Source organism: Pleurodeles waltl, chromosome 6, assembly GCF_031143425.1.
Source record: "Pleurodeles waltl isolate 20211129_DDA chromosome 6, aPleWal1.hap1.20221129, whole genome shotgun sequence".
NCBI classification, from domain to species: Eukaryota; Metazoa; Chordata; class Amphibia; order Caudata; family Salamandridae; genus Pleurodeles; species Pleurodeles waltl.
The window spans coordinates 190673891-190688090 of NC_090445.1; the positions used below are offsets into that span (position 1 = coordinate 190673891).

The window sequence follows — 14200 nt, forward strand, 5'->3', positions numbered from 1 at the left end:
TGTTTTTAATGTAGCCTCATGGATTTGCAGATGTGTTGTCTTGGCATCGTCTCTCATTGTTTCACATTGCAAAATGTATCAGAGTAGAGGGCCAGGATGGGAATGTAGTGCACTGTGGGATCATGCCTACCAGTCAGGGGCACATTCATTTCATATGTTGTGTCTGCTGAGGATTAGTGCCTGAGATGGGTGTGAGTGTATGTGTCCCAACATGTATTTGTATCTCCGAATTGACATACTTCTTTCCTTTTTTGTCCCTCTCTGTGCTCTTGTGTCCTTGTGTACTTTAGCATCATCTGGTGAGGGAGCTGAGGCACCAACGAGTGGGGATGCTGCAGCCCATGGGACCCATAAGGCACAGTCCAGCGCGCCAAGGGGACCAGTGGTTTGGAGGGCGAGGGGAGTACCACGGAGGAGGCAACTACTACTGGAGGTAGTGACTCCGACACCTCCTCCGATGGCAGCTCCCTGGTGGTGGCGGACCCTACTGGGCCCACCTTCCGCCACCCCCCATACCATCGCCACCCACCAGTAGCTCCCCACCGAGTTGCCCCAACCCGCTCACCCAGGAGGGTGGTCGTCTCCTTCGCCCCAGGCACCTCATCTCCTGCCCCAGTCAGCCCTGCTGCCCTCACAGAGGAGGCTATTGACCTCCTGAGAACCATCTATGTAGGACAGACAACCATCGTGAATGCCATGCAGTGGCCAGCATCCCAGATGCAGCAATGCAGTGCATACCTGGAAGGCATTCACGGTGCCATGTCTGGCCTACAGAGATCTTTTCAGGCTCTGGCCTCCTCTTTGACGGCAGCAAGTGTCCCTGTTCTTTCCGTCCCACCTCGCACCACTTCTACCCCTTCCATCACTCCACTCCCTTCACCCATTCCAAGCACACATAGAGACAGCCATGCACACAGATCAACACACAAGAAGCACACAGAGAAACACAAGCACCACACGTCCCACCACATGCAGGTACACACCCAACATACCAAAGCAGACACACCAACATCCACTACCCCCACTGTGTCGCCCTCATCCTCCTCCCTGTCTGTCACTTCACCATGCACACCCACATGCACTGCACCCTCAGTCACTTCTTCTGCCTCCATTCTTGCAGTAACCACAACAGCTGACACCCAGGCATGTACCCCAGACACCACACCTGCACTCACCACGACTACATTCACAGGCACTTGCAACACACTCACCAGACCCGCAGACACCCACACAACATCCATATACATTGGCAGCCTGTCTTCTCCCACTGTGTCCATCCCCCTCCTCCCAAAACACAAAAACTCTCACACTCATCCACTCCACATACATCCACCGCACATGAGCATACTAAACAGGCACCTGCATCCAAGTCCAGCATACCTACACCTCATACCAAACTCCCTCAACCTCCACTCCCAAACCTGTCTCCAAAACCCATCCAACTGCACCTAAAAAGCTTTTCCTCCCCCGTGTTGACCGGTTTGAACCCACTGGCCCACCCCATCTTGTCCCCAAACATTCCCTTGTCCTCACCCAGTTCACCCTTCCCATTCCCATGCCCCTTCCCCCAGGAGGAAGAAGGCCCTTTGCCCCTGGTCCTTCTGCCACCCCCCAGTCCAGACCCACTCCTCCTCCTTCCAAGGGCAAGCCCAAACCTTCTCCACCTCCACCTCCACCTCCTAATCCTAAGCCCAAGACCCCTCTTCCAAACCTGAGTACCTGCCCCTGCAACCCCCTGCCCCTGCTACCTGAAGTGCCTGGCTGACCCATAGATGCCCCCTCTCAGTGGAGTTTCCTTTTCCATCGTAGGGGTCAAGTGTGGGCAATATTTGCCTGTCCAAGCATTCTATGTGGACTGCGCTATGGCCTTGTTTGGACGTTGTTGATTATTTATTCAAATTAAATTTTAGTGCCCAGCAGACATGTTGGTGCAACGTAGACTGGTTGTGCAGCATTTAACAATGGGGGTGTGGTGTGCACAGGGGTGTGCATTGGTGCAGGTATTTGTTGGCTTGTGTCTGGTAAGTACATTTTGTTTGGGTATGTATGGCTTGGGGTGGTGGGAGGGGTTGGGTGTGTGTTGTGGTGTGGGTGGGGTGGGTGGTTGTGTAATTGTGCCCTTTCGTCCCATGTGTACTAGGCTGCGGTACTTACCGTTGTTGTCTTCGTTGGCGGTCACGGTCCTGGAGGAATTTTGCTGGGAGAAGCACTGGGATTATTTCCAACTCTTGCTCCATGTTGGCGTTGCGTGTTCTGTGTGCCTCTGGTGAGTGTTTCCCTTCATATGTGTTGTTTCCGCCAAGCTTTGCGTGGCGGTGGTTCCCACCCCGGAACTGATGGCAGTGTGGTGTTTCATTATGTGGTGGGCGGGTAGGACCTTTCTGCCGGGCTAAAGATGGCCTCCGCCGTCATCGGCAGGCCTACCAAAATGGCTGTGGGTGGATGGCCCACTGCCTGTTTCTCATGTGCTTCATTATTTCGCGATCCGGACCGCCAGCCTGTTGGTGGTAGTTACTGCCACCGCCGGCGGTGCATTGTTTACCGCCATGTTCAAAATGACCACCTATGTTTCCAATGACTTTATACTTCATTTAATAACTTTATTCTTTTGCCCAATATTCATGTTGGTTTTTGGTGCATTGTGGGTTATGTAGTGCCAAATTTACATATTTACCTTTATGAAAAGGCTTTACGTTCCCTTTGATATTGTATTTACGTTCACCTTACGTTTGCTTTATTATTGTGTTTTCAATAGCTTTATACTTCATTTTTCTGCTTGGTTCTCTTCCCCAATATTCTAGTTTGTTTAAGGTGCGTTATGGGTTATGTAGTACCATCCACACATACATAATTACTTTTAAGAGAACGTTTTACGTTCCTTTTGCATATCATTTTGTCACTATGAAAAGATGATTCCCTGCACCCATATTAGCTACAAATTTCTCATGCCCTGTTTTTATGTTTTTAACTTACCGGATAATGTTGTTTATTATTTATTTTTTATCGTTTTGGGAAATGCAACAAGTGGAAAGGCATGTGTGATTGGAATCAATAAAAAGGAATACTCAAATTTCTCAGTTTCGATACAAGAATGGGCAGAGGACCAAGAGTCTGTAGCCACCAGACATTGTCCCAAAAAGAGATGTCATTTCCCAAGATAAGGACCTCTGTCTACTCAGAATTTAGCTTAAGGCAGTGGCTGCTCAGCCAATTCACTATAGCTCTCATACAATTAATAAATAGATCAGCCACCTCCTATTTGCAGTTAGTGATAGATACTACTATTTGCGTATCATCAGCATAGGAAATGATTGAAAAACTGAAATTTCTTATCAGTTTTGCTAAGTGAGTCACGTATAAATTGAATAGTATGGAACTCAGTGATGACCCTTGTGGACACCACACAGCAAGGAGAATGGTTTGGAGTTGAAATCTCCGAAGGCCACTGATTGTTCCCTATCATCCAGAAAGGAACAGAGGAGGTTTAGAGCTGACCCCCGCGCCAGTTTCTACCATCCGTTGTTTCAGGACTGTGAGGCTGACTGTGCCAAAGGTTGTGGATAGGTCTTAAAGATCCACAACAGTCTTTCTACCTTTGTCCACAATATCCAGGATCTCCTCAATCGGTATTACCAAGGCCGATTCTGCACTGTGTGCTTTTCTGATCCCACAATTGGCTTCATCCAGTCTTATGTTGGTCCATAAATTAGGAATTCAAGATGTTTAAGTGTCTTTCTAGAACTTTTACTGAAATGTAGAGCAAAGAAATCAGACAATAGTTCTTCTCTTCGTTCAGATTGAAATTCAATTTTTTTGTAGCGGGAGAATAGACGCCTCTTTCCTTTTCTTGGGAAAGCATTCCACAATCTCTTGCAACAATTTAGGGGGACACAGGTCTGCTGAGGTACATAATTTAGTGATCCCTATTAATTCAGCCACTCGCTCGGTTGTTAAGAGGTAAAGATTGTGGAGTTCCTGATGGTTATTATCTAGGAGAATATCTTCTACGGACGAGCAGTTATCCTCTGTCTGACATTGAGCTCCTTGAAAACAACATCTACCTTTTTATGGAGAAAATCAGCCAGTCCATCACATAGCTATTGACTGGGGGTTATCGAGGTGGCTGTGGGGGGGGGGGGGGGGCAAAAGTGACTATATCATTTGAAATGCTCCCTGGCAGAATTGGTGGCCATTTGGTCTTTTCAGTGAAATCATTGGTCTTTTCCAACTTGATCCTTGATTTATACTCATGAATTACCAATTTCTATTTGTTCTTTCTTCTGTGGAAGGATTACTACTACAAACTTTTTCTTGTCACCCACAGGTCCTTTTCAGTTCTTTAAGAGTATGTGAGTACCAAGAAACAGTTGCACAAATTCAGTGGTTTTTCACCAACCAAATGGGGGCCAAACTAATGTGCTGCCTCATTAATCCAAATAAAATATCTATCTGCTGCTTCATTAGGATTGCCGGATTAGGATGGTTTTGATGCCTCTAACATCTCTGATAATTCATTCTTGTTAATTTTACTCCAGCCCCTAATGGCTTTAACTTGAGTAGCTTTTTTTTCAACTTGGATATAGGTTTAATACCAATACTACATTGCACCAACATGTGATCGGACCAGATAACATGAAGGGTATCCTCCCATTGTAGGTCTGGGTGATTTGAAAACATTCCGTCAAGAGTATGACCTACAATATGTTTAAATGTATTTAACAGTAATTTCAAGTCAAATCCATTCAGGTTGTCAATAAGCATTTTAGAATCTTAGACACATCTTCCAGATAAAAAATAAAAGTCACTAGGGCCTTCTAAAAATTCCATTCTAGGTCTGTAGACCAGTAAGTTGTAAAACCTTGAGTTACAATCCAATTTGCTATTGAAGATAATAGCTGTGCAATCTGGATTTGACTTGAACTTGGTGTCTCCCATCCTGGTCTTGGTGTCTCCCATCCTCGTCATACCTGGCTTGTTTCCATCCACCCATCTACCCTTTCTATCATTATCTCCCTTCAAGTCATCACATCATGGTGTTCTGTCATATGCAAGTGGGTGAAGAAAAAAACATCCAGATGGTTCAGTGTTAGCTATATCAGTAATACAACCAATACAAGCCAAACCTACACATCACCCAACAGCAACAGTACACACCAGACACAATTTGTGTTACCATGATATGCTCAATACATATCAAAGCCATACAGTTGTCTAATTATTTGCTCACTCAGTGGTACATCCATTCAAGTTATACTGACAATCAATAACCTATCATTAATCTACATATCCATTGTGAAAAAGTTAGACTAAACCTACTACATCCACAAACACTTAGAATGGCATCAAATGCATATAATTAGGAAAAGTAGCTCAAAACGTAACTACCATTTGAACAAAGCACAATTGTACACCCCAGTAGAACAAAACAAATGTCAATGTCCTTCAGCACATGAACCCACAGCTATAATATTCATATCCTTAAACTTCTTATAATATTTCTATATTATCCATTAAAATAGAGAAAAAGAGAGAGATCACTGGTTCCTTGCTCTGTAGATCACCACAGTGTGCAAGAGTTTTCTGTTCCTCGTAGTTTCAAAGTTTCCTTTCTTGTAGTTTTAGGTGTCTTATGTCATTAGACACTGCTAGATATTTTGCGACATTTTATACTATTTTGCAGGTCTCACCAAGCCTGTGCTCCTTTATTCCTCTCTTCTTCAAACATGGTCTGCTGCTTGGCCCGGGTGAATAAAAAGCCTGCCCCCACTGTCATCCCCAAGCCTGGCCTGCTAATATTAGATGTGGACTTATTCTAGCCTGCTTTCCATGGCCTCTCTGCTCTACATTGCTGTGAGGAGGAACCTGACTTGAGTGGACAACGTCATCCAGACTATTGCAATGAGGCCCCACTGCCCTTACTTTCCCAGATAACTGAAAACTACAGCACTTAACCCTCTCCATTACCACCATCCAATAGCCCCAGCTCATCCTATCCTTTTTAGATGGGTACACCTTGTTGCTTGTTGGGAAATCATAGACTCACACCCCCAAACATTATTGACTAAGTGTGTCCTGTTTTTCCTGCGTGCTCTGAGATTTATTTTTTTCAGTTACAAATTTAAGTGTAGGGCTGCAAGAAATATTGGAAATCTGGTGGGCATTAGCTGCTCACACTTGATTTAGGGAAACCTTATATGATGAGAATAAATTGTATTAATGCATTTATAGATGGAAAGGAGGAAAACCTGTAGTTTGTAGGACAAATGATGTGCCAAAATTGCAATAGGGTAGCCTTCCTCTTTCCAGAATGTTACCCTCTTCCTGCAGCTCAGAAGTGTACTCAGGTCACTAACAATAGCTCAACCTTTTTTAAGTATAATGGTTGCAAGTGAAGCAAACTGGAGAAAGAATGTTGTACTTGGACTGAGAAAAACACAATAGAAAAATATGTTTATTTTAAATTTTGTCTTCTTCCCTAGCAAAATCCGAGATTGATAATAAACCCCCGAAGGTGTTTCTTCACCAACATGTCCAGATGAAAAAACTTCAGGTATGTGGGGTTGAATAAAAAAAGGGAGGTATATGTGCAAACGTGCCATGTTTGTCTAATGCATAATTCTGCTTTATTACATGAGAGAGATACAAATAAATCCATCTCTATTTTACATGCGACATATATTACCTATAGGTATTAGCACAAAGCTCTTTTCCTGAAATTGTACATGCGGGTATGCAAACGTATTGCCAATCAAGGTACGCAGCCTCTTGTTTGTGTTGGTGAACACAGTGGGCCTGATTTAGAGGTTAGCCATAACAGGGCGTCTGACCAAAATCGATGGATATTTTGTATGACAACCTCTCGCTTCCTCCTCCTAGAGGTAGCGAAACCACTGAGTTTCCGAACGTGAAGCCAGGGGACACTTCAACTTTGGGAACTATCATCTGACAGCCTGCTGAGGCAGGTTCACCAACTTAATGGTCTCAGAAGGTCCGTCCTATGGGGAATGACCTTCCAATGCTGCCTTTTCTTGTTTGTAACAGCCATGACTGGCAGAATGGTTGCAAACGTGAAAAATGCAGACATGTCTCCCATGAACTTGGAGAAAAATCCCTCTGCATTAAGATATTTGTTTTTCACACTCTCACCTTGTAGCGCGTTTCTGAAAAACTACAAAATCCCAAAAGGGCTGTAATGATATGGTTTTCCTCTTGGGACAGTTTATTGCTGGAAGTTCTCCTGGGGTATTGGTGGAAGTGACTGTGGCAAATAAATGCCTGTTGACACTGCAGGAAACTTTAAATATGGTGGGTCTGCTGAACTACCAATATACGTCAGTGTCTTCACCATCATCAGTCATGTTTGCTCACTTCTGTATTTGCTTTACATCCACAAAGTGATATTTTGTTGGCCTATAATCTGCACAGCAGCCACTAAATTGTATTTCACGTCTATTACAGCTTTGCTTGACAGGACCTCTTTATCTATTTAGTCAAAAGCCCAGATGTGTGAAAACATACTTTTAAACGCACTAATAACTATGTTTGTATCATATAAGCTTGTCGCAGTCACATCACAGCTCTTTCATACCAGGAAGGAATTAAACTGCCGATTGGCCTGTTTGTTGTCACAGGAATCCGTTGCAGCTTGATGTAGCATGAATACTCTCAGGAGAGACATTTTAGAGCATGGGCAAATCCATCTGATACCACACCCAGCCCCACGTGGTAAACTGTTCTTTCTCAGATTCTCTCACTTTCATTGATTTCTCGATCAGACCCTCACTCTTCCTGCCTGTCCCTCGAAATCTGTCTCCACCCATTGTCACTTCAAGGACTTTGGTCCCAGAGGAAGATATATAGTAGTAGTATAGTTCAATATTGTCTAGCATCATGCAGGCTTGAATTATTAGAACGTTACATCCAAAATTGTTCAGGACACGGAGCCCCATAATCCTTAAAATGACGTTGCTTTAGGCTGCCTAAACGGCCTGTGATAAGCAGTGCTTTAAGCTCACAATGTCCTCCTGACACACTAAAGAAGAAACTCCAATAAAAAGTTACCATGGACCAAAAACGTGTGCAATATATATTGTTTATTCTGATGAAAGCAACAAAAAAATAAAATCAAACAAAACATTTAAAAAATGTATGGACCAAGGATAGCAATCAAGTGTCTCCATGGATTTTAGCTGCAACCCTAGGGATGGCCTTTGCTATCTTGACACTTGCTTGCTACTCTTTGCCTAAGAAATTTGCCTAAGACGGCTAGTGCCAGGATACTCACAAACATTTCCACGGGGGTCAAATATTTTACATAACACACATGAAGCAAATTGAGCACACGTGAGCACACATGGTCCTCCACAGTATATTGCATTAGGGCAGATAGGCTTGGCAACCTCAAATATGGGATTGCATACTTTCCTCCAAAGTGTGTAATGTGTAATGGAAAATATAACTTTTCTAGTTCTGGGCATGTGAAACATGTATCTGTGTTGTGTTGTGCTTTTTTTAAATACACAATATACATATAGACAGGCTTTTGGTCATTGGTCAGTTGAATCATCCACGTTTTGCTTCCACCCACCAGAGCATACAGTTTGGGGCAATAAATCAGACCATTTTCTCATTGCTCCTTTCACTTTGAGTGATGACACTAAGCATATGCAGATCGTTCGCATCCACCTAAAACATAGTTTCTTTTTCTTCAGTGATAAAAATGGTTCGAAGTGTTTTTTTTATTACTTTTTTATAACTGTGACTACCAGCTTTTTAATTTGCCTGGATTTCAGGTGCCCAGTGGGATGGCACTTTATTTTCTGTCTCCTTTTTAAAAAGTTGTGGTTATGAAATGTTTAAGGGACATTATAATATTGTAGCTGACTGGGATTTGAGTGCTTGGTTACATGGCGACCTATTGTCTGCTTTAAAATATTAATAGTAAAATGCAAGGTACAACTGAAAGGTGTGTTATATAAAAAAAAATCTGAATTAAAATAGTAAAAAATTTTAAATGCAACATTATTATTGCAAGCATAGTGGCCACATAAAGACAACTTTACCATTGCACCAGCTTGTGAAGGCCAGGCATACTGGTTTGCCTATGTTTGTTTAAAGTAGTTTATAATATTGTCCAAAGCGCACAGGAATTCAGTCAAATAAAAAGGGCGGTTGAGACTTGGAACAAAACAACTTTTTAAAAACAATTTGCAAATATATAGAAATCACCGGCTGCATTGGTTTAAAGTTGATTGGCTTCAAAGCAAATACTACTTACATGGGTTGGAGGATCCTCACTCAAGAAATCGTTTTATGAAAAAAAATTGGAAACTGGTGCGTTTTACAATAGGTATAGCCATCACATCCGTTTTAATTTCATTGGCATCAAATGAAAAAGGTTGTTTTTGTTGTAGTGTCACAAAAGAATATTAAAACAAGAGTAATAAGTGATTTTTTTCTGTAAAACATGATGTACCGTCTTCAAACAAAGGCTGCCATGCAAGGAGAATTTGCAGGAGGGGAAGGTAGGAAGGGAAAGAGACAAAGTGGTCAAGAAACAATGCAAGGTGGGAGTGGGCAAGCAACAATGTAGCCAAGCAACAACGCAGAATGGGCGCGGTGGACCGCAAAGCAAATCAACACAGGATGAGAGGGTGGGAGGGGAGAGAAAACAACGCAACGCAAGATGGGAAGGTAGAGGGGGAAGTAACAATGGGAGCTGGAGGAGTTAAGCCACAATGGAACAAGCAACAACATGGCAGGCTGCAAACAACAACATGGGACGAAAGGATGGGAGGGGCAAGCAACATTGCAGACCAACACGGGGGCAAGCAACTTTTTGAAAATAATTCTGAAAAAGTTTTGAAAATATTTCTGAAAGTGGTGGTTTGTAATCTAGAAATAATTCACACTGGTTTGATGTGGAAAGGCTTCAAAGTCAACACTAAGGGAGGTTTAAGATCTTGACCTGAAAGACAATTTTTAAACAATTCTGTAAAAGTGGTTGGTGGCTTTCAAACTACAAAATGCCAACAACATTTAGAAGAAGCTTCAAAGCCAGCTTCAAAGTGGAGTTTAGTGAGGAGCGTGGCTGTATTATTAACAAAAATCTGTAAATTGATGCCATGTAGTATGGCTGACAGTTAAAAAAGTTTTTAAAAAATGCTATACATGACCTGCGCTGTCCGCGTCATAGAGCTTTATTTTTTAAATTGCTGGTGGGAGAGTGTGGTGGGAGGCATCTAAGGCAGAACACAAGTTATTGATGCCTCCTGCTCTGCCCTCCCGCCAGCAATAAAAAAAATCACTATGACCCAGCCACGCTCTGTGCAGCATATCTAAAAACATTGACAAAGCGGATAGGTCACATATTGGAGGGGTGGGATGGGGAAACAACAACATGGGCAAAAAACAACATGGTACTGGAGCTTGGGATGGGGCAAGCAACAACTGGGTCAAGCAAAACAATACCAGACTGGAGAGTGAAAGCAACAATACAGACAAGCAACAATGCAGGGTAGGAGGGGGCCAGCAATAAAGCTGGTCAGGATGGTACGATGGGGAAAATAACTACAATGGCAACCATAACAGTGCAGGATGGGAGGGTAGGAAGGTAAAACAACAAAATGGTCAAGAAACAATGCAAGGTGGTATTGGGCAAGCAACAATGTGGGCAAGAAACAACGCAAGATGGGCGAGGTGGAGGGCAAACCAAATCAACACAGGATTAGAGGGTGGGAGGGGAGAGCAAAACAACTCAAGACGGGAAGGTAGGGGGGATAGCAACATTGCAGGTAAGTAACAGTGGGGGCTGGGAGGAGTTAAGCTACAATGGGACAAGCAACAACATGGGATGGGAGAGTGTCAGGGTGCAAACAACAACATGGGATGAAAGGATGGGAGTGGCAAGCAGAACGGAAGGGGCAAGTAAAACAATGCAGGTTGGAGGGGAAGCAACAGCACAGGCAGACAACAATGCAGGGTGGGGTGACAGGCAACAACAGGGCCAAGCAACAACGAGGGATGGGAGAGTGCAAGGGGCAAGCATCAATACGGTATAGGAGGGTGAAAAAGGGCAAGCAACAGCGCATGATGGGAGGGTCAAGCTACAAGTGGGGCAAGCAAAACAAGGAGGGACAGGGTGCGAAGGGGAGAACAACAATGTGGAACAGGGTGGGAGGATGGTAGGGGGCATCAATACAACAGTACTGGGTCGGAGGGGAAAAGCAACTGTGTGGGAGGGCTCTAAGCTCCCTGTAAGTAAGCAAAGTTATTCGCAAGCGACAATACATGCACTGAGTCAAGCCTAAAAAGCAAGAATGGAAAGTTTTGTACCTCAGGTTGAATTTAATCAAGGCAAAACATCTTTAGGGATAGTGTCCTGAAACAAAAGAAGGATACCACTAAATGAAATACTCCCCTAGCCTTGCATTAAAAAATTGCAAAGACTGTCAAATATAGTTTTCTCCTTGCAGTCTTTAAACAGCTACTTGTAATAAGGGCTTGGAGGAGCAGTTGACCTAGGGAAGTATGCTCCACGGCCTTTCTGGGTGGGGTTGGGGTGGTACAGTCCAGAGGACTGCCAGATGATTTTGAGCTATCTCATTAGGCAGGGGTGGAACACTGGTTATAAGATAGAGATTTTCGGGATATCAGCCACCATTGTGTGAAAAAAGGCCTGATTTTTTGCCCGCTCATCCCCTTTATTAAGGGTTTGAGGTGTGCATTGTGTGGAGGTTGTATCTTTGGATCAGTTGCACAAGAAGTGTAATATTCAAGACTTTGACCCTCATAATGAGTTTGGTGGTCAGCGTACCACCGTGGTGGAGTTGGCGGACACACTGCCACGGGCCCAGCGGTGAAAACCGCCATATCACAAGTCCTGGGAAGGTACCTGCAGAACACAGACAAGTAACCGTTCAGCCTGCCACAGCAGAAGGGCTGGCGCAACAGGCAGCAGCCATCTTCAGCCTGGCGGTCAGGCAGTATCCCACAACCATATTACAAGGTGGCACACCACCAGGATTTCCGGGGCAGAACTACAGCCACCAAAGGCCTGATGGAAACAAACAATATAAAAGGGAACACCTACAGTCAGGAACACAGGCACGCAACTTGCTACTCCTCCCAAACCTCTACCTGGCCCTGCAACTCCCAGACCAGCGACGGCAACCACAACACCAAGCGTAAGTAGACCAGCCTAGCACACACTGGAGGGAATGACATTAGTACACACACACACAACACACACACACGACACAGGAAGCCATTCCCACACACACATGCAAACAAACACCCGTACCAACACACACACACCCACACATATACACACACACACACGCAGACACGCTAATACCAACAACCACCACACATACATGTTGAAGGAAAGCTGGGACTAGGTAGGTACGATCAACACCAACGGTGTTGTGCTGCATAAATATAATAACAGTTAACATTGTGCATGAAACAATCAACATACAGGCCCATGGGCCAGTCCAATAGTCCATAGTGCCCCGAGCACACTGGGCACAAGCTAACGCCCCAACTTGACTCCTGACTGCAAAGTACAGGCCTCCACAGGGCAGGGGCACCAAGGGGGAAATCGACGCACAGCCTGCAAGAAATGATGCACAGCCTGCCTTGCGGTGAGAAAATCACCGCACGCCGAACCGGAACGATGCAGCATGACTTCCTGACAAGGAGATCGATGCAGTGCCAGTTTTGTGATTGGAAATTCGACGCACGGCCCACTGGATCGACGCAAAGCCGAACCGGAGTGACGCAGCCCGACTTCCTGAGAGGAATCGACGCAGCACCTGCCGTTCAGCAGAAATTTTCACACAACGTCCACCGGATCAACGCAACCCCTGTGACTTCATTCTGCACGCCCAGGATTTCAACGCATCTTCCCTGTCTGAAAACCCCGCAACCCAAAGAGGATCCAAGTCTATGCGCCAGAAATCGATGCAAAGCCTGCCCGGCGTGAAAACTCAACAACGCATCATCTGTGTGCGTGGAAAAATCGTCGCACACCTCCCCATTTTCCACGCATCTCCTCCTCTGAGGTCCCTTGTGGAAAATTTGAACGCAAACCAGGTACTTTGTGCTTGCAAGAGACACTTGTTGCTTTTTAAAAGACTACAGGCACTTTATATCATTTTTACAGTGATATTTCTATGCATACTTATTGAATCTTGATCGTTTTGACCTGCATCTTACCGGATAAATATTATGTATTTTTCTAAACACTGTGTGGTGTATTTTTGTGGTGTTCTACTGTGTTATTGCATGATTTATTGCACAAATACTTTACACATTGCCTTCTAAGTTAAGCCTGACTGCTCAGTGCCAAGCTACCAGAGGGTGAGCACAGGATAATTTGGATTGTGTGTGACTTACCCTGACTAGAGTGAAGGTCCTTGCTTGGACAGGGGGTAACCTGACTGCCAACCAAAGACCCCATTTCTAACAGTGTGGTTGTGAAGTGTGTACGTGCCTTGGACGCAGGTGCGTGGGTGGATGATATGTGTGTGCTGGGGGACTGTTGGGTGTGTGTGTGAGTGCAGGCATTTCGATGTACTGGGAGGAGGCGGGGAGGAGATGCAGGGATATGGCAGGGGGGATGTGTGAGTGTATGTTGGGGTGGTGTCTGCAGGTAGGGTGGATGTGCTGCATGGGGGTGTGTTGACAGTCGTGGTCTCTGCACCAGTGGTGTATGGGGTGTATGAATGGGGGTCAGAGGATGTGGTGACGGTGGCAGTGAGGGCACATGTGGCAGGATCAGTGACTGATGTGATGCTGACTGCAGGTGTGAGTGGTGTGTCGACGGTGAGGGGGGAGGTGGTTGGGGAGTCGGTGCAGGGTGTGGATGTTGTCATGTCTGCATGTGTCTGTTTAGTGTGTGCATGGTGGTGGCATCTGTGGTGCTTATGTCTGTGCTTGCGTACTGTGTCTGTTGATGCAAATGAGTAGCTGTGCCTTGGATCGGGAGGGGAGTGGGATGTGGGTATGGGAACAGGTATCTGGAGGGGGGACGAAAGTAGAAGGGACACTGGCTGCCGTCAAGGAGGAGGCCAGAGCCTGAAACAATCTCTGTATGCCAGACAAGGCACCATGAATGCCTTCCAGGAATGCATTGCACTGTTGCATCTGGGATGCCAGTCCCTGGATGGCATTCATGATCGTTGTCTGCCCCCACAGA

The 14200-nt window shown here is 44.9% G+C and overlaps 1 protein-coding gene across 1 annotated transcript in view; it reads left to right on the forward strand.

The window, feature by feature from the left end:
- The window catches only part of LOC138301512 (sperm axonemal maintenance protein CFAP97D1-like), a 419805-nt gene that overhangs the window by 112327 nt on the left and 293278 nt on the right, over positions 1-14200 (forward strand). Inside the window, exon 2 of the mRNA XM_069242024.1 lies at positions 6480-6550. Coding sequence (XP_069098125.1) covers positions 6480-6550 — 71 coding nt within the window. The remainder of the gene's footprint in view (positions 1-6479; positions 6551-14200) is intronic.